The 22,209-nt window shown below is 34.0% G+C and overlaps 1 protein-coding gene across 2 annotated transcripts in view; it reads left to right on the plus strand.

The window, feature by feature from the left end:
- Window positions 1-4,552: 4,552 nt before the first annotated feature.
- Window positions 4,553-22,209, plus strand: part of LOC145241486 (valine--tRNA ligase-like) — a 387,131-nt gene continuing 369,474 nt past the window's right edge. The window contains exons 1-2 of one of the 2 annotated variants that reach the window (XM_080104482.1): window positions 4,553-4,921; window positions 17,519-17,591. In XM_080104482.1, the coding sequence (XP_079960608.1) occupies window positions 4,745-4,921; window positions 17,519-17,591 (250 nt within the window). In that variant the 5' untranslated portion in view covers window positions 4,553-4,744. Of the gene's footprint in view, window positions 4,922-8,001; window positions 8,353-17,518; window positions 17,592-22,209 lie in introns of those variants that run through there. The other variant, XM_080104484.1, reaches the window with a different exon arrangement.

The raw sequence follows: 22,209 nt of genomic DNA on the forward strand, positions 1-22,209 counted from the left end.
TCGAAATAATAACGTTATTATTTCAGTACGGATCAATAAGTACTGCACTAGTACCAAAAAAGTTGTTTTCATATTGTTTATATTTAAAAAAAAAGAAGAAAAAAAAAGAAGAGAGAGAAAAAAAAAAGAAGTTCTGCTTATTTAAAACTTCTGAAATACCGATATCATTGCATTTATATTGTTGGCTTAGTAACATAACGGTGATTAGGGAGTTTTGTTCCTTTTATGTAACAAAGAGTTAGAGATTATTTTTCCACCTAAACTACGGTCCTGCCCATAGGCTCTTAAATGTCCCTAAATCACTTTGAGGAGTGTAACTAATCAGTAGAGATATAATCCCCCACAAACTAACCCAGTAACACTAACCACGCGGGGTCGCAGAAATACCTGGATTAGAACCTAGGCGCGGAGAAAACCCTCTCAGGGCTGACGGACCCAGTAGGTCTTCCCAGATCATCCGTCTAGGAGAAGGAAAACTCTGAAACTAAACCAAAGGGGAGAGAGGCCTCTTCAGTCTTGGATGACAACCTTCCTAGAGCTGGTGACTCAAACAAATTCACTGGTTTGCAAACCTAAATTGCTTAAGGAGTAGATAGGCTCTGTCTATTGCCCGGCTTCCATACTCCTTCTTTGCCTATTAGTCAAGTGCAGAGACACTATCTCAGTGATTCGACAGAAACACCCAGCAGTAGATCTTGTTTCCTGGCTAGGGCAATGAACGCCGTTCTTCCCCATTCCCAGCATGCCCCACCCCTAAAACTGAACATTTGGGAGTGCTTGAGTATAAGATATGCCTGAGCGATTAGATTGGGTTGACCTTCTTCTAAAGGGTTGAGGGTACCGGATTGACAGTTCCTGGCTGCTGTTCCCGACTGGTAGTACAGGAGCCCTAACTCTTTGGTAGCGCTTAGAGCGGCTGCTCCATCAACAGTTGAATAATATCAGGTTGTTTGTAGTGCCATGACGCGCATGGAAAGGGACCCTGCACTCATCCCCGGTGGGCTTTCCTGAGGCCACAATCCTAATTGGAGAAAGGTCAGCTGATGGTATACTTGTGATGCATGTCTGAAGCTCTGCATAACCTCTTGTTTAGCTCTCCCTTACCGAAAATCTTAAAAAAAAAAATATGACGACAGTAAAATCTAAAAATAAGCTTAAACCAGGATTAGGGACAAACAAATTCAACTTGCCTCCTCCCTTGAGGCTCTCATTCACAAATATCCGTGGGCTTAGAACTAACTTAGCTGATGTTGAAGCATTTCTCTTAACAAATACCCCGGATATCTTAGCACTAAGTGAGACTAACCTACACTCCTCCATTCCCTCTAACTACTTTAACATGCCTGGATATCTCCCACTCTGCCGTAAGGACTCTGACAGACATATGCACGGACTTGGAGCTTACATTCGTAATACCCTTCCCTTGATTAGAGAAACAAACCTAGAAACAGATGATCAAGCCTTTATGTGCTTTAGACTAAACATGCAACACAATATTAGCTACTATTATTTTCTCTACCGCTCTCCCTCGACTCAGGACTGCTCCATAATAAACAAAGTATCTGACAGCATAGACACGGCACTGACCCTCGACACTAGCGCACAAATACATGTGTTTGGTGACTTTAATGTCCACCACAAAAACTGGCTTGGATTCTCTACTCACACAGATGCAGCGGGCAGCACAACCCATAGCTTCTGTATATCTCACTCCCTATCACAAATTGTTACGTTTCCAACCCGTTTCCCTGACCAGGAAGAACAACACGCATCACTTCTAGATCTGTTTTTGACCACAGTTCCCGATGACTGCATAACAAAGGCCCACAGCCCACTTGGGAACGCTGATCATGCAGTGATAATGGTTGAAATCGCCCTGAACTCTAGACCCAAAACTGAAGAGCCAGTGCTCAAACAACGAGATATTATAATAAGGCTGACTGGGAAGCCATCAGGGAACTAATTAGAGATGCTCCATGGAAAAATATTTTCTCTCTCCCTGCTGAACAATGTGCAAACGAGACCACTGAGTGGTTCAAAACTGCAATCGAAGCGCACGTTCCCATGCGGAAATTTTATAGTAAGCCCCACTCTCCCCAATGGTTTACGTCGACTTGTGCAACTGCCATTGCTCAAAAGCAGCATGCATACCATAGGTTTAACCGACATAAGTCCAATTCAAACAGACTGAAGTATATAGAAGCTAGAAATAACGTTAAGAAAGAAATAGCGACAGCTAAGAGAGAATTTACGGAAACCACTAAAAAGCGCATCAAAGCACAAAAACTAGGAACTCGAGACTTCTGGAAAATCTACAACAGTGTAGTAAATAATGGGCAATCAACAATTCCCCCACTAACCAACAATCACGAGGTTGTCTCCTCAGCAACCGACAAGGCTAACATTCTTGCCAGTCGGTTTGCCTCAAACTCCACACTGGACCCTTCCAACCACCCCCTACCTGACTTTCCTATGCGGACAGACACCACACTAGACGATCTGAAAACCACCCCTGCTCAGGTGCATGCTATCATAAAAAACCTTGATACCTCAAAAGCATGTGGACTCGATTTTATCCTAGCTGTGCTATTAAAAAAGTGCTCAGCCGAAGTAGCTTCAGTTCTCTCCAAACTCTACAACAAATGCCTTAATGAAGCTTGGTTTTCCGGTCTGTTGGAAAACTGCTTCTGTTGTACCAGTATTCAAGAATTCTGGCGAAAGGACAGACCCATCAAATTATCGCCCCATTAGCCTCCTCCCACTTTTTGCCAAAATATTTGAGACCATAATTAACCATGCTCTAGTCCATCATCTTACAGATGCTAAACTACTGACTGACAAACAATATGGATTTAGACAAGCCCGTTCCACAGCAGACATCCTAACTGTGATCTCTGAACGTATATACCATTCACTGGACAACGCGGGGGAGGGCAGAGCGGTAGCTCTAGATATATCTAAGGCTTTTGACAGGGTATGGCATGAGGGTCTCCTCAGTAAAATCAGATCATACGGTATCACTGGTAGAATACTTAACATAATTAAATCCTTCTTAGATAAGAGAAAAATCCAGGTTGTCCTCGACGGTCATACATCTAAACAATATGATATAAATGCGGGGGTGCCCCAGGGCTCTATCCTTGGACCTCTATTGTTCCTGATATTCATAAATGACCTCCCCGACAACATTGCCTCTGAGATGGGTATATATGCTGATGACACTACACTCTATGGCAGGCACGACAGGAAGACGAATGAACACATTTCTAAAGAAATGGCAGAAACACTAGAGGAAGACCTCCAATCTGTAGTGGAATGGGGTCAAAAGTGGTTGGTCGCGTTCAATGCTGCCAAGACTAAACTAGTTTCATTCAATAATTACAAGAAACCCTCTCTACCACCCATAGCAATGGCCAACGACTCTTTATCTGAGAGTCCATCTTTCAAACTCCTTGGCCTAACGTTCACAGGAAACATGAGTTGGAACAATTACATTGAAGGCATTGCCAGGGCCGCTGCAAGAAAGGTGGGCTCTCTCTACCGTGCTAGAAAACTACTAACACCCGAAAGTATCCTGTACCTCTATAAGGCCACCATTCGCCCATGTATGGAGTATTGCTGCCACATCTGGGCTGGTGCATCTGCTACTAGTCTCTCGCTCCTTGACAAGGTTCAAAAGAGAGTCGCAAACCTGATAGGCCCTGAACTGGCATCTAAGCTTCAGCCTCTGTCCCATCGACGAAATGTTGCATCCCTCTGCCTTTTCTACAAGTATTTTAGTGGTGAATGCTCTGACGAACTGCAATCACTTGTGCCCCCACGACGTGTGCACCCTCGACAAACCCGACAGGCTGCTAAATCCCACCCCCACACTGTAGAGATCCCTAGATGTAAAAGATCTTTTTACTCCAATAGTTTCTTCCCCAGAACCGCTAGACTCTGGAATTCCATTCCAGGTCCCTGCTTCCCCAACAGTACTGACGTGCAGAAGTTCAAGTGTAACGTGAACCGACACCTTGCTGCCCAAATCCCTACATAGTACCCCAGTAGTTGTTACCCCTGATAGTAGCCCCCTACACCAAAGTGGCAATTTGCCTTGTTTGGGGTGAAAATGTAATAAAAAAAAAAAAAAAAAAATTCGTTTCAAATTTCGAAGGGTCGCGAAGTTAAAAATTAAATCCATTCACTTTTTTCCAACAAAAGATGATTTCTTTAAGAAACCGGGATGCATATATATATTATTCCTTAATTGGAATTCATTTTTGAGATGAGCATTAATGCTCAGCATTATATATATTAATTTATTTTTTATTTCGGACTACTAGTCTCATCTTTATTAGTTGTTGTTTTTCATCTTTTTATTGGATTGTTTATTCACAACGTTTCGGCCAACTAATTCCTCAAAAAAAAAATAATAAATTAATAAACCGGGATGCATTCTGATTAATTAAATAATTTAATTATTTCTTTAAAAATCGTTTAATTACGCTACCTTTCATCAATAAGGAACGGTAATGAATTTTTGAGTAATAAAAGAATATTTGAAACCGGTGTTCATTACAATACAGACAACTACACAACATGTGTAAGAATTATCGAACTTGAATTTTGACACGAATCATTGTCACTCGTAAGTTTTCCATCGTGAAAGCAAACGTATGTTCATTATTAATATCGACGCTAGTTAATTGTTTTTATTTAATTTAATATTCTGTTTTTAATTATTCGACACTTAAGTGAAATTATGGCAGATACGGAAGACAAAGTTTCAATTCCTTCCGAAGGAGTTGCGGGGGACCAAAAACCGAAAACTGAAGCCCAGTTAAAAAAAGAAGCTCAAAAACAGGCGAAACTCGAGAAATTTAAAGCCAAACAAGAGAAATTACAATTGGAACAGGCGAAAAAGAATGGAACTGGAGAGGTTAGTTTCAATATTTTGCAACATTTGGAGTAATATTTCAAGTATCTTTTTACAAATAATCGTTTGGGTGCTTCTACACTTTATTGCCGAAATTGGATACGCCATTTTATTTCATGCACCTGCTATGCAAATGTAAGGGAGACCCCATTATTTTAAACTATGGCCGAAGCATGAAATAAAAAAAAAAAAAAAAAAAAAATTAAACTTTCGGAAAGAACTATGGGGAAAAGTAAATAAATTACTGAAAACGGGAAATGAAAACAAAAACATTTACTGTATAAAAATTTATCAAAATATAATTGTAAAAACATTTATTGAAAAGTTTCCGTAAAAAAATATAATTTTAATATAATATTGTAATGAAAGCAACATTGGATTTTTATAAAATAGTTTTTTTTTTTTTTTTTTTTAAATAAATAATTTTAAACATGTTATCGATTAATTTGTTGTTAACCCTTCAAACTCATGTTTAAAATTATTTGTTCGAAAAAAAAAACCCATTTTATAAAAATCCAATGTTACTTTCATTTACAATATTATATTAAAATTATATTTTCTTACGGAAACTTTCTAATAAATGTTTTTACAATTATATTTTGATAAATTTTTATACAGTGAATGTTTTTTTTTCATTTCCCATTTTCTGTAATTTATTCACTTTTTTCCATAGTTCTTTTCGGAAGTTTAATTCTTTTGTTATTTATTTCATATTTCGGTCATAGTTTAAAATAATGGTGTCTCCCTAACAGGTGCATGAAATAAAATGGCGTCTCCAATTTCGGCAATAAAGTATAGAAGCACCATCGTTTGCATCAAGTATTTACTTGGTCTAATTTATTTATTTATTTTTTTTTTTTACAGCACGTAAAAATTTAAGGATCCCCCAAATGCAACGTCCTTGATCAAAATAGGCATATGTAAAAAGTATCCAGCGAATTCTCGTTTACCTTTTCTTTCTTTTTGTAAAAGTGCATTTTAGGTGCGTAAATTAAAAGGAAAACCATAAAAACCTATTTTAGAGGGAATAATTGTCAGTCAGATGTATTTTGTTACTACTGCGTGCACTTATTGATCCGTGCTGAAATAATAACGATATTATTTAAAAAGCTGTTCTTAACATTTCTTAACATTTGTACCTTGTACTTTAACCTTACAATTGAATAAAAAACAAACTTTAATTAAACTTGGAAATGCGATTTTAAAAAATAGCGCGGAAGTGCACTAGCACCTGTATTTTTGGTACTGCGTTATTTTAAAATAGTTTTTTCATGTTAAATTCAAGCTTCAGGATATCTTTTATTATTAAATTGTAAGGTGGAAGCACAGAGTTACAAAACCCTTATTAAGAATGGCTTTCGAAATAACGTTATTTCAACGCGGTACCAAAAATGCATAAGTACCGAAACAAGTCTTTGTTACAAAAGTTATTGCGAAAAATAGCGGACGTTCACGTTGTCGAGAGTCCCCCCCCCTCTAAATTCTACAATTTTCACCCTTTTTTTTCTTTACTTTTTTCCTATTAATATCATTGATTACGGACTTAAGTTTCAGATTATAAAGAAAAAATTAAAAAAAAAAAAATTCATAACTTTTCGCGTGGGGGTTCAGTTTTAATTTAAAACGTTGTACTAAATTGAACACGAAATTTGTGACCATGATGAATAGATACATACATACATACATAGATGAGAGAGGAAGAGGGTAAAGAAATATTCCCTTTTTTTTTTTTTAACCCCTCCGTTCACCATGCTTTTTTTCAGCGTGGTCACAAATTTCATGTTCAATTTAGTACGTTATAATTGAAAACTGAACCTGAACCCCCATGTGAAAAGTTATGAAAATTTTAGTTATTTTTTGTTGTAATATGAAACTCAAGTCTGTAATCGATGATATTAACAAGAAAAAAGTGACAATTGTGGAGTTTAGAAGGGGGGGGGCACCCTTGACAACGTCCGCCCGAAAAATAAATTCATAAACATAAAATGGAAATGTTTACAATCTCAGAGTAAAATCAATTTTTAACGGCCCCGTTACATCTATGTAAGCATTGTTTGATGTATCTTTTTCGTGTTGACACCGACACGTAAGGCCATGTTTTTTTTTTTTTTTTTTTTTTTTTTTTTTTTTTTTAGTGACTTTCATCTTTGGCATTATTTGCTAAAGGTGACATGTGACGTGTTTATAACGACATTGTAAAGATTTTTGTAAACGTTCTTTATGGACATAACACGTCCAGCTACAACAACTGCCAATAAATTCCTTTTCTTTCTGTGTATCAAGAACTAAGCGGAACTTCCATGAGCAAAGATTTTTTTTCTTAAAACCGGGTGAATTTAAATAATTTTTTGTGAACTGTCATCTTAATGATCAATCTATAATCGGGTAAAACCATCGTTATAAAATATCCCCTCCTCGATGTTTCATCATCCAACTCCATAACCATTATCAGTTATATAAAGGGTAAAGTGAATTTTATGTGCATAAATTTAAATTGGTGCATGCCAGTCAAGACCCAGTGGTCATTGAAATTGATGAATCGAATGAATGAAAATAGCACAGTAGTGGAGAGAGGTCATTGAGTCTTCGGAGAACATAGGAAAATACTTATTTCGGTACCTGACCACGACCAGTCAACAGAAGTGGTTCGGTTCCAGTGTAGCTGTTGACTCAACAGCTACACTGGAACCACTTCTTCTTCATCATATCTTGTCTGGTTCCCATACAATATCCAATAGTTGGTCAGCATATACGAGGAGGAATCCTACCGGAGTGGGGAGTGCCACTTTTTGTGGAGATGGATTTAATGTCGGCAACTAGTTAGAGAATTTTAATGAATCAATATTGGCAGCCTATGTAGTTTAAATATTGTAGAAGATCAGCAACAGATCTTTGTTTGAAAAAATTGCCATTTCTTGTACATGTAGAAAAATGTGCAATTATTCAAAATAAGGCCCAAAAATATTTTCTGAAATACAAAACCCCAAAAAAATCAAGTAAGTTTAAAAGATCGTTTAATTTAACCATTAAATCAACACGATGTTTATATACAATTTCGACGTGAAAGTTATCTCCCTTAGAGCGAGACAGACAAAAAGATTTTGTTTGCCGGAAAATGATGAAATATCTCGTGAAATGACGTATCCTCTCTCCAAACAAAATTGGCACTTCTTGACGTAAATAATCCCCGGTGAGAAATTAGAATTTTATTTAGGGAAAATAAAATTCTAATTTCGTAATAACTTGTCATTGGGAAAAAATCCGGTGACCAAATTTTACGGAAAACAATCCGATGGCTGATGTACACGAGTGAGCCTCACTGAGTCCCCGCCCCCTAACAAAATACGCAACGGCTCCGATGTTGTACACAGCACGTTTCCGGGAGCGTTGACTATTTTGTTATATGTTTGGATATTTTTTGGGCCGAAAATTAGGTAAATATAGCGATACGCTACAACAGAACACCGACCACTCTAATTTGTTTTTTGAGAGGTATTTGAGGTCGTTGAAAACGAATCTGATAATCGAACCCATATGTGGTTCATTTTTTTTTTCTTGCGTAATTTTTAATCATTTTAATTAATTAAACTGCAGAAGCACCAGTTCAATTATAGAACTTGTGTAGCTTAACAGGTGCTTCTGCAGTTTAATTAACCATTTTTCCGACATTTATTTAACATTTTTAGGAGATTTTATTGTTTTCTGTTTACATTAGGGAGGAGGCGAAGAGGGGTGTTGGGGTGTGCTGTAGAGAATTCACGACCTTGTCGAAGGGAGATAACTCCTCCCTCACAGAATTATTGGACAAAAATCTGTCTTGCCTCAAAGGGGATGATATATTTGGAAATTTTCCAAGCACTACCACCAAGGCATTCAACAACACAGAAATTCTTAATCCGCTGGATCAGGTCTAATCCAATGATGCCATTAATATCACAGTGGTTTAATTGTTTATAACCAGGAAGAAGATGGAAACCTTTTTTTTTGGTTAAATTAGTAGTCATCAAAATTATCTATCTTGAATTTCAACTTTTAAATCGTTGGAAAATAAGGCGGAGAAAGGAAAGGATTTTTGATACCCCAATTTAAGGGACACATCGAATTCCAGAAAATTCAAGAAACCGGTCCCAATGAGAGTATTTACAGGCATGTTAACTTCCATGCGTTTATGTTAAACCTTAACACTCAATTGAGACAAAATAGTCTGCGAAAAAAATTACCTCTGGCTACCTGTAGGAGTTGATTTTTTACTTTTATAGAAATTTAATGACTAGAAAAATGCTACTCCCAAATCCTGACAGTGTTGTCCGTGCCACAAATGCTTTTGGACACATTATTGAAAAATGTTTTTTCAGACCACAATTGAAACCCTTTAACTTCTTTGCAATTGGTATCTAAGTGTTTGCCCAAACACCTAGTACACAGGTTAAGATCTTTGGCCCTTTGAGACCTAGCTTCAAAGGTTTTAAAATTATGACAGTCTTTTATTAAAGATCAGTAGATTTGCATAACTTGCAATTTCTATTAATTTTGTCATTGCTATTAAATGCTCGGGACATATTTGGACCCTTCTTTGCATTAAGAACTTTGGTTTTCTCTTCAAGGGAAAAAGAGGAGGAGGAAAGATTTTGGCGAGTAATGTTCCCACTTAGAAATTTCCACAGGGGCCACCATTAAAAAGTCTAAAACGTCAAAACTGTGAGACAAGATAGCCAAAAGATTTGGAAAACATTTGTTGGTCCAATTCATGATTTCTCTGCAGACTACGTTGGAGAATTTGCTAAACAAAATGTGAGCAAAAATATCTCCAGACGCAGCATTCTGATTGAGTAGATGTCCATTCTATTATAATCCGCTGAAAAAAATTGTAAAAAGGCGAAAAAATATATATTGGGGGTGGGGGGGAGGTATTGCTTGACATGTGAAGCAAAAAAATCATATTTCACATTTTCATGATGCAATGGATAAAAGTGCACATATTACATATTTACAAAACTTATTTTCTTGTCTTTTCAATTATATTTTTAAAATTTGACCAAAAATAATGCTGGACTGGTTGGGATTGCTTTAATTAGATATTCCGATAACTGAATAGCTCTAGTTAAGCTAATTATGTTCTGCTATAATATGAAGAAGTTAACTGAATTAAAATTATAATTTGAATCTCAATTTGAATTTTCAAAAATAATCCTATTAGGTTAATAAATTTAACTAAATAAAAAAAAAATATTGTAATTATAAAATTGTCTAAGTTATGACTTATGTTTATGGGATTAGCTTGTTATTCGTTGTTTATCCAACCGTTTTATTAATTAACTTGTATTGGGGGGAAAAAAGTAATGATTTATTATGATTTTCCTCTCCTCCTTGGCAGTGTGTGAGAAATTCCATAACCAACGCCATTTTGTCTGCCCGCCTAACATGATTTGCTAGACGATCTTTGATTGGTTCAATTTGAATTTGCCAGGTTGGCGCCAATTTTGTATTACATGTGCGTTATTTTTCAGTCTGACATGAACACGGAACAGTAAAGGACTCGCACAGCAGTGCTCTGTTATAGAATGACAGGATTTTACCTTCATTGGACACCATGCAGTGGGTGGACGAAGGACATTTCTCTAAATACAGAGACAACATAATTGCTGAACTTATTTTACTCAATGAGGATATTCTACGGCTTGATATATTTGATTAATAAGGATATTCTATGGCTTGATATATTTGATTATAGGAAATTCTTCCTATTTCTTCCAGAGACCATGAGGTCCTAAAATATGCCATATTGGGCGACAACATTCCCACTATGCTCAACCATGTACAACATGGATCCTTCTAAAAGGAAACCTGAACTAACATTCCCACAGAGGAATCTTAACTAACGGCTCCATTGCAATGGATAGCAAATTCAGCCACTGTTTTTGCAAAAAAATGGGATGTAAGAAATTTCTTCCCTACACACCCAATTTCCTCCCTGCAGATAGCAAATGAAACTCCACAAACAAAAACCATACCTTTTAAAACTCAAATTTTATTCAAGATGTATCAGTAAATGAAAGTTCTTTGGTTCACGGTAAGTCCCTTGTAAAAACAGTGGCTGAATTTGCTGTCCATTGCATTGTTAACTAGTCTGTACTTTCACCTAACAATTAAATGAAATATATGAAACTTGAATTTATTTTCAACTCATTGTCAAGACCATCTTTTCGAATCTATAAAATGAACCCGTTTTTTTTTATAAATGAGGATATCTAAATAATAATAATAATTAATTAGGCGGTTCGATAAAGAATTTCATTGTGATGCATTTTGACCTTGTTTCCACCTTAACATTTTTCTTTAAAATGACTACCTATTTATAGGTTTTCGGGTATGCTGAAAACGAATATCGCATTTAAATTTTCCGCAAATAAGTAGCTTTCCGGATATTAAACAATGTAATTTCTTATTTTATTGCTGGTGGCCATCTTGGTACATACATTTGGGCATAGTTTCTCGGGGTTACGTTTGCATGCTCGTGCATATCAAAATGGCCACCAGCCACCATAAATGATATAATACCCGGAAAACTACTTACTTGCAGAAAATTTAAATTCAATATTCGTTTTCAGCATACCATAAAACCTATAAAAGTAATCATTTTAAATGTTAAGGTGGAAACAAGGTAAAAAAATTACCATTTTATTTCTTTGTTTACATCGAATTTTCAGTAAAACAACAGAATAGAAATGGCAAATATTACTATCAACTGGTGAATATATAGTTATCAGGATTCCTGGTATAGTAGGACAGCCTAGTTTCCTAAGAATCTTCCAGAGTGCTATGCGATTAATGATATCAAAAGTTTTTGTCAGATCGACAAAAACTTGATACAAAGGCACTCGCTGCTGCATACATAGAAAATCAGATGTTGTGCAAAGAATAACATGTCAATTGTGCTGTGACCAGATCTAAAACTACATTGGTTTTCTGGGATGATCCATTTCAGCAATCGATTTAACAAAATCTTTGCTAAAACCTTTCCCATTGCTTCAAACAAGCTAATGCCTCTATAATCATTACACTCAGATTTTGACCCCTTTCCTTTATACATTGGAATTAATATTGCATCAATCCAATCTTGAGGGATAGCATTTTAGCTCCTTTTGCTATATACTTGTGATTTGAACTGTTCCGTCAAATGAGATATCATGAAATGAGGTCCTAAAAATTTCACACACTTCCTTATTTTGTAGCTTGGAGACATTGATGCGTTTAGATACTTTTACTCAAACAAGATTGTGAACCCTGCATAACTTTTACAGTACACTTATCCTGAAGATCATACTTGCGCATGATAACATAATCAAGAATATGACCATGTTTTGATCTAGGGTGTATTTAAGTTATGGGTATTTGTTGGTAGGTGTTACATAGTGCAACTTTATGTTCAGTGCAGAGCTGCAAAAGAAGAATCCCATTATTATTTGCCTTACCAAGGCCATATTTTCCTAAGACACCCCAGGTGTCATGATTACTTCCAATCCATGCATTAAAGTCTCCAAGCAATAGAATCTTATCTGCTTTTGGTATCCCTTTGATACAGTTCCCTAGATCCTCATAAAACCCCATTTTGACACCCTGCGTACTATCCAAAGTATACCGAGATAACTGACATGTAACGATCGCTAGGTAAAGGTACTCTCGGTAACATGATTCGATCACTAATACCACAAGGTTGTTCTGAGGTGTGATCTTTGTTTTGATAGTAAAACCAATTCCTCCTCCCCTTTTCACTCCCTTGGGTTTGTCTTTCCTGCACCCTTTTCAGTAAGTTGATCTTCACTAAAGCGGGTTTCAGATAAAGCAGCAATATCCATGTATCTAGCTAATTCTCTGGCAACAATAGCTGTTCTTCGCTCTGGATTAATCGACTCTTTCATATCAAGAAGTATCCTTATGTTCCAAGGAGCAATATACATTTAGTTTTAGTTTTTTTTTTTAGTTTTTAAAATTTTTTTTAAGAATAAATCACATTGTTTTTTCTTTTGTTACCCCTGCACAAATGAACACTGTCAGCCGCAGGTAACTGACCAGCTGAAAATAGGAACAGACGATTTTTAGGCACCTTTTCTAGACCTCTTCCATAATCTGGGTGAGCAGCGCTGTCCCTTAAAAAGGCTGCTCAGTTGCAAAAAGCCCCATTGAAACTATTTCTTGTCCCTCAAAATAATAGTAATGTTAAGATAAGCTTTAAGCCGCCTGTGTGCAGATTTGTGACCACATACTTCTAACTTGTTAAGTCTGTACACGTCGCCTCGCCTTGATCGCCACAAGATTTGTAAAGAGATATCTCTACAAAATGATCTCAATGATAAATGCTTGTACAACACAAATATCATTCTCTGAGCATCCACAGTCAGAATCCATTGACAAGCAAGTACATGATAATTGGTAACTGTTTCAGCCGCAGGTTTTCTTGAGTGTCCTTCTCACAAAAAGCACTAACCTGTCGAAAGATACTTTCAGACACAGAGGTTAGGCCACTACTAGCCGACAGATACTGGACAGACGCTTTGTGGATTTGATATATACATACATACATTGGATGCAGCAGCCGACACAGGTTTTATATCAGGGTTTTTCTTTTTCTATAGGGGGTGCCTTCACCACAGCTTATATACATACATGTACATATATTAGCATTACAAGTTGATTTTTTTCTTTTTAGATAATTGTTATTTTATCAACTTGAATGAAAAGAGCTACATAAAAGATACTTAAAACCGTTTGAATTATGCAAGTACCATCAGTAGTTCAAAAGTTATGAGAATTTTAAGTACGAAAATTTATGCTTTTCTGTGGACATTTTTCTGTAGAAAAAGTGGGCTAAATTACGGACCTCAACATTTCAAGAAATTCGGTAATTTCGCCACCATTTATTTATTTTTCAAGCTATTCTCATGAAATTTGGTAGTCTTACAAAAAATTGTATGCTCTTTTTGATTATGCAGTCAAATCTAATGTATCTCTTTACCATAAGCCATGAATTATAAATTCAGGTGTACAAATTTCAATTTTTTTAAAACTGGCGCATGGTATCATACAGTGGGTGTCTATTTATGAACAAAGCTAACTATTATAGTGGTATTTAAATGTAGCTTTATTGAGAATAGGCATTTTCCTGCCTCCTCACCAAAGGAGAGCTTAATCTGGGGTGTAGCCATTGAATGCCTAAAGAGCATTCATGGCTGGTATTTACTACTCCCTCCAAAGAAAAAAAAATTGAGTAGATATGAATTTATCTCAGAAATAAATCGATGAAAAATTTTCATATAGATTTTGGATTTCTGTAAAAGATGGTAATTCCCATAGTCGACCAGAATTTATGCATTTTGGGACCCGTCCAATTGTTAATTTTGTTAATCCTCTCTATCTGGCACAAAATATACCCCTATTTTCTGCGATGCAACCCTAAATCGTACTTTACATGAATCCTCGATGTAACTTTCACAGTGCCAGGATACCAAGAATCCTGATAAGCAACAACTATATATTCACCAGTTGATGGTAATTTTTGTCATTTCTATTCTGTTGTTTTACTGAAAATTCAATTATGTAAACAAAGAAATAAAACGGTAATTTTTTTACCTTGTTTCTACCTTAACATTTAGAATTACTTCTATAGGTTTTAAGGTATGCTGAAAACGAATATCGCATTTAAATTTCTGCAAATAAATAAGGATATTAAGCAATGTCATTTCTTATGTTATCGCTGGTGGCCATCTTGATACGCGCAAGCGCAACCTCGAGAAACTATGCACAAACGTGCAAACCAAGATGGCCACCAGCAACAACGTAAGAGATGACATTGCTTAATATCCGGAAAGCTACTTATTTACGGAAAATTTAAATGCGATATTCGTTTTCAGTATACTCGAAAACCTATAAAGGTAGTCATTTTAAAGAAAAATGTTAAGGTGGAAACAAGGTAAAAATTTACAAAATGCATCACAATGAAATTCTTTATCGAACTGCCTAATTATTCGTATTATTATTATTATTTAGATATCCTCAGTTAAAAAAAAATGAGTTTGTTTTACAGATTCGGAAAAAGTCTTGACAATGAATTAAAAATAAATTCAAGTTTCACGATATCTTTTTTATTTAATTGTTAAGTAAAAGTACAGAATAGTTAACAAAAACACCCTTCCTTCCCTATGTTAAGAATGGGTTTCTAAATAATAACGTTATTTCAGCATGGTAGAATAAGTGCACAAATACCTTTTATTTGTTATGCTTTTTGGTTTTTTTGACCACTAAAAAACACAATTCTACCTGAAATACAAATAAGTAGTTAAATGCATGTACTTAGTACATTTTGTTGTTTTTTAACGCTTTTAGTGCACGTGTACTGAAAGCGTTAAAAACAACAAAATAGTATTGTTTGGAAATCAAATTTAAAAAGCTTGAAAATAATTTTTTTTAATTGACGAACTCAGAATAAAAAATGACTACTCTAGTAAGACGAAAGCAGAAACGGTTTTCTGTTTTTTAGAGAATGCTTTAGTCAGCTCAGCGCATGACGCGCTTAGCGACCATTTTTCCATAAGCGAATTTGATTTCTATAAAGATAACATTTGAAATAAAATTCCGCGCAATTAATAATTATCAAATATTTACATATTATACATGAAAATAATTCTGAAACTATTATTTATATGAAAATGGATGATTATATGCAGATTTCTCATCAATTTTGAAATATTCTTCGTCAACTTTGATCGGTTGTAACTTTGCTTTCTATCGTCGTAAAAATCAAAATCAAACACCAGTAGAGATGGACTTCTTTGTTTATATAGCCTGTAAAATTTCAGCCATATCCAATCAAATTCAACCCCGCGCATGTGTCTCCAAATGTAATGTATAAAATGAAAACATTGAAAAAAGTGTTTCACTTTTTGTCGTCATTTTTTTACCAATTTTTCATTTTTAAATTGGAGCATAAAAACATTGAACGCATAAAAGAAAAATAACATCATTGGAATGCTTATTTTATTCTCTTTCCATCAATATAATTCTTTTAAAAATTGACCAACAAATAAAAAAGATATGACTTGTTGAAGCATATTAGGTACGTAATAATGCCGATGTCCACGAAAATACAGCATATGCTTGTAATGCTACATATATGTATATACACACACATATACATTTTTAGACACTTGCAATAAAGTGATGTCACTCTCACTCTTCCACCAGTCGGTTGAGGACAATCGTTGACCTCGGAACCCTTCCACTGCCGGTGATAATTCTTGGCCATCTAAAGTTACTAGTATGGGGAAGTGACCAAATTATCGGTTGATTGTCTAGTTATATATCCTGGACCAATTCGTTGTATACCCTCTTAACGACGAACGTCGTCGAAATAGAGCCGTGGATTTTTTTGTGTAGTAAAAGAAAAAAAAAACAGGATAAAACGATTCTGCACCAAATATATATTAACAAAAAAAAAACAGTACAGTTCTTATAATTCTTTCAGAGTCCTGAAGGAAGCAATGTGTTATTATGCTAAGAATATGGTCGAAGGCATCAGCTTGTAACCTTGTGGAGTATCGGTCTCTGGGTATCTGAAGAAATGTGTCAAGTCAAGAGCCAACTCTGCTTTGACTGTGTTCCTCTCTGCGCATCTTTTCTCCAAGAAATGCCTGCGCATTCTCCCTCTTGTCCATCTGACTTGTTGATATATATATAAACAATTATATCGCCCTCTGAACATCACGCGGATATTATTTCTTTTTTGTTTAGAAATTCAATTCTGTCCATAATCTAAATTATCATTTACAAAAATAACACTATGGCTCGCTTCAAAGATCTGATCGAACTCAAATAAACAGTTAGTAAATAGATTTGTTAACCTTTAACACACAGTTCTCAGGTTTTTTAAATAAACAACTTGATACCAAGTGGTTTTGCCTTTCTTCCTAACGGGGGGGGGGGAGGCATCAACCTCCCCACAACCTTACTTTGTTACATTACCTCCCATACTTAAAAGAAACAATATTGAGATCAATATTTTTTTCTAACTCACTTCTTACTTGGCCTTAATACTAGGGAATCTCTGTGGTTTTACAATTGATAATATTTAGCTATTTGATTAATAAAAGAAGAAAATTTTTAAAAGCTGTATCTTTCATGCACATGCAAAAAATTTTCTTTCAGAGTTTGTGTTTTTTTTTAAATCTGCTTTCAGTTCATTATGGTTTTATAAGATTCCAGAACCCTCATTATTATTATTATTATGATTATTATTATGATTATTTTTTTTTTACATATATATATATATATATATATATATATACCCACACCCTTACTTTGTTACAGTGATACACACTTACAATTACTAGAAAATAGAAAAATTAGCATAGCTTTCAAAATATTTGTTTAAATTTCACAAAAATCAGGTAAATAAGGCACTTTTTTATGCTCTTCATCTTTGTGTTTCATAGTAATTTCAATATTAAAAAAACATTGACCTGCAATAAAGTGATACTTAGGGTTCTGATATAACAGATGTTTTGGATTCCTAATTGCTTACTTAGTATTTTATTTTTTTTATTTCAGAAAAAAGAAAAGAAGAAAAAGGAACATGAAATTATTACTTACGACATCAACACGCCAAAAGGTGCCAAAAAAGGTAAGCATTTTGTAATATATTAGTATGAAAAAAATCTTTTTATTCATTCAAACTTTCCATAGCGGAAAGCTTTATCAAGTTTTCCAACCATGGAAGGTGTAATGCTGGTTTTCTGTTGTTCTTTTTTCTCCTATCTGATACCCCCCCCTTTATTTGAGGCGTTTCAACGGGGTATTTGCTTTATCTTAACTGCTTCAGATTATTGATTTTTAACCACACCGGATTGGAATATTATCAAACTTAATCATGAATTGTGATTGATTGAAATTTCGAATATATAACAAAAAACTTTTCTTGATTTCACTCTGGAATTACCAATTTCTGTTTGTTTTTCATTTTTAAAAACATTTTACAAATAATTTTTTGCATTTTATGACCACCGTCATATTATGCAGTTTCATACAAAACTAAAATCAGTAAATTTGTAGTTTCGCTCTATGTATTTGCTAACATTGTTTTCCTCTAAAGAGAAGAATTTTGCATTCTTTGAAACTCTGCGGAATAAGGATTTATTAATTATCTTTGTTTGAGGTTTGTCAAAAAATAAATTTTACATGTAAATTTTAATTTTATGCTTCTTGTGTCAAGTTCTTCCTATTGTTGTCATATTGAGCTTTTTTTATTTAGTTGGAATTAATATATAAATATTAATATTTATCTTAGTTTATATTTGCTTTTTTTTTCTAGTAAACTTTTTTTATCTACTGCCTAATTTGTGTGTGTCCTATATGGAGAGATAGACAAAAGATAGTAAGACATATATGAATGCATAATTATTATGAATTCGCATAATTATTTTTAAAACGGTTGATAATAAATTAATGTTTAGCAGTATTCATTTGTAATTTTATTGTCCTATTTTTTATGTATACATAGAAAAATAATAAATTCATCAATTCATTAAAGTGATTTAATAAAAGAATAGATTACTAAAAACCTTTTTTAAATCACACTAACATCACTTGTTAAAAAAAAAACTATGTATAAATGTTCCTTTTTGGGTTTTAGAGGGACTAGCTTGATTTTCAACAAGTTGCCATCCATTTCTAAATTGTAAGTTATAAAAACAAAATGACCCCCCCCCATCACTTAGTTAAAATGATTTCTTCTGCGATAGAATCACAAATTCTATTATAGTCTAAAAAAGATTTTTAAATTACAAAGCTGTTAATGTTTATTTATATGAATAAATGCAAACATTTTAATCTTATATTTACAAGTGTTTATTTATGAGTGAAATGTTAAAACTTTAAAACTTTGCTTTCAAGTATTGCAAGAAAAAATGGGTAAATGATAGTAATCGATCAGAGAAATGAAACTTGAATTGTTTTTATTTTAAACATATGGCATGTGTGATAATCCTGAACCCAAATTAAAGGTTCCATCTTTGCCTGGCATGTGGTTTGAAAATTGAAGAAATGTTGAAATAATGGTTGCTAGTGAGGATCAAACTCACAACCTATGAGAAGCAAAACTGGTAATGGCGCTGCATTAAGAAAGGATGAGGAGGAGGTCAACATCTAGATGAACTGCATTTTTCAACTCCTAGAGAGATGAGCAAGAAACAACGCCAGAATAGAGTGGTATCATTTGCATAGATGTTAATTTTTTTAACAATATTTTCAGGAAGATTACTGATATAGATAAGAAACTAGGGTTGTACCTATTAATTGGCAGGTAATTGGTAATCAGTTTAATCGGCCACTTTGCTGATTAATCGGTCGATTATTTACTTTTCTCTTTTCTATTAAATTTAAATCATAATAACTGCCAAATGACCCATCAGATAGCTTTGACACATTAACATAGTAACTGCTAATTTAACTTTTAAGTGTCTGGCCACTATTATGGCTTTTGTCTAAAATTACAAAATATAATTTCTAATTCTTAAATATAATTAAACAATCAGATAAGAAAAAAAGAAATTATGAACCAACTACAAAGTACAAATTGTAATTCTAAGTGAATAACTATAAACTAGATTTCTGCATTTGCTGCTGCTCTACTTCCTCTTCTATTCTAGCTGTTTGCCTCCTCTGCTCTCATAATCTCCTCAGTATTTAAAGTTAAATACTTTTAAGTTGTAATGTAGAAACATTAGATTTTCTCTATTCTTATGATGCAGCCTTTTCCTCATAGGTTCATACACATTATCACCTGTACTTAAAAGCCGCTTACTCTCCAAGATGAAGGTGGTGTGCTTAAATATTTTAATTAGCAGTGGTAAGGTCTCCTGTGTCTACTTCCACCACTGAAACGGATCATCACCTCTTGCAAGTAGTTGTAAAGCTATGTAATGGTCAAGTTCTTTTGTGCACTTAACCGTAAGGGACTTACTCCTTTGGAGTTTAGATTGTGATTCTTATATTTCCGTTGTAGTTGTAGTTTCAACTCAGTTTCTACCTGCTCTAAGTAGCAATACACACGGACGATAGAACGCTTGGGATAATTACGGATTTCAAGAGGGTTCTGCTAAAATCATCATATTTTAAAAACCAAAGCATCTTAAGTCCTCAAAATACCACCGTTTTGTTTGAAAATGAGTATACTTTCAAATAAATTAATAAATAATAATCTACATTATATATTTTAAGAGTTTTAAGCAAATAAAGTGCTAAAAATGTTAACATCATAAAACAGCGTTTTCGGTAAGATTTTGTAATGATCCCCCTACCCCCACCCAATTTGTAAATGGTTGTATCACGTTTCTCTTAAGAATTTCATCATGAAATTTGGAAATTAACTAGAAGAGATATTACTTTTAATAGATTTGGTTGTCCGAAATTCTTTTGACAGCTCATATTTTTCTTGTGTTAAAAAAAAGACTTCAACATGATGAGTTTGGAAAATTTTGAGAAAAAACGCTTTGGATAATCACAGATTTCAAGGTAGTTCTACTAAAATAGCCATATTTTTTAAACCAAAGCACTTCAAGTCTTCAAATTACTACTGTTTTGTTCGGAAATGAATATACTTTCAAATGAATTAATAAATATGAATGTACATTATATATTTTAAAAGTTTTAAGCAAATAAAGTGATAAAAATGTGAACGTCATAAAATGGCGTTTTCGGTAAGGTTTTGTAATGACCCCCCCTGTTTTCTAAAGGTCCGTACCGTGATTGTATGAAGAATTTCGTCATGAAATTTGGGAACCAATTAGAAGAGGTGTTAATCTTAATACTGTCAAGTGTCCGAAATATTTTTGACCATTTCTTTTTTTGTCGTGTTAAAAATAAGACTTTAATATGACGAGTATTGAACATTTTGAAAAAAAAATTCTTCGGACACCCAGTAGTAAGTAAATCAATCTTTTTACTATCTTTATCAATTAAAAGTATTATTTTATGTTGAGTAGGATCGCGGTAATTGATAATTTAAAAGGACCTACCCGAAAAAAAAATTGTTTCTATTTCTCGAATTTGGTCAAATGAAGTTAGTATTACTAGAAGCAGCAGCAGCAGCTCCAGCCTGTAGAATCAGCCATAGCACAGCACAGTGTAAACAACACGCATTCTTTAATTTTTATTCAAGAACGAATTAAGAAAAACATGAAAATATGAATATAAATATTCTTATGTTTAATGAGAGCTATTTTGTTATCAGAATAACATTAGTTTAGAACTATTCGGTTTTCAGAATGTATAATAACAACAATCCCAACCAATTCGGCATTATGAATCTGTTGCAATTTCTCACATTGCTCGTCAAATTTAAAAACATGGTTAAAAAAACAAAAACTTTTGTAGATATATAGCTTGCATGCACTTTTATTCTTTAAATTAGTTTTGAACAGCGAATTAAAACAATGTTTTACTGCGAACAGCCACAAATGTTTTTTTTTTTCAAAATCAAAATAAGTATCAAAATCTCGTTTATACATAGATTCGAAAAAGTTGTCAAAAAACAAATATATAACAAATAAATGTTATCAAAGGCAAGATAAGTTACTTTTCTACCAAACTGGATATATTTTTTGTGTTTTTATTCAATGTAACATGTTTATTCAGCTCGAAAAACATACAGTGTTTACCGATGTATTGGAAAATTAAAAATGGCGGCCGGCCCGACTCTCTTTGACACGGTAAGTTTGAGAAAAGGAGTTAAAAATAAAAAACAACTATACAAAATACTATTAAAAACTCACCGAATATGTCAGCCTACGTCACGGTAACATATATTGAGCGAGTTTCTAGCAGTATTTTGTCTACTTTTGTATTTTTAACTCTTTTCCCCAAACTTACCGTTTCAAGAGAGTCGGGCGCCATTTTAAATTTTCCAAAACATCGGTAAACACTGTTTTCAAGCTGAATAAACATGTTACATTAAATAAAAACACTAAAAAATTATCCAGTTAGGTAGAAAAGTAACTTGCTTTTGATAACATTTATTTGTTATATATTTGTTTTTTTGACAACTTTTTCGAATCTATGTGTATAGTAATACAAACCCTCAAAATCTATATCAATATTCTTGAAATTTTAAAAGCAGTTAGAAAACACATCAAACTACAATTAGGAAGCTTTTTATTTCGTTATTTTTTTTTTTTCTACTTATTAAGCGAAAGATATTTTTACAACCTGCTCCAGCGTAGTATAAACAGCCTATGGAATTAACA

This window comes from Euprymna scolopes, chromosome 20 (assembly GCF_053919585.1).
Source record: "Euprymna scolopes isolate OS-2025 chromosome 20, ASM5391958v1, whole genome shotgun sequence".
Taxonomy (NCBI): Eukaryota; Metazoa; Mollusca; class Cephalopoda; order Sepiida; family Sepiolidae; genus Euprymna; species Euprymna scolopes.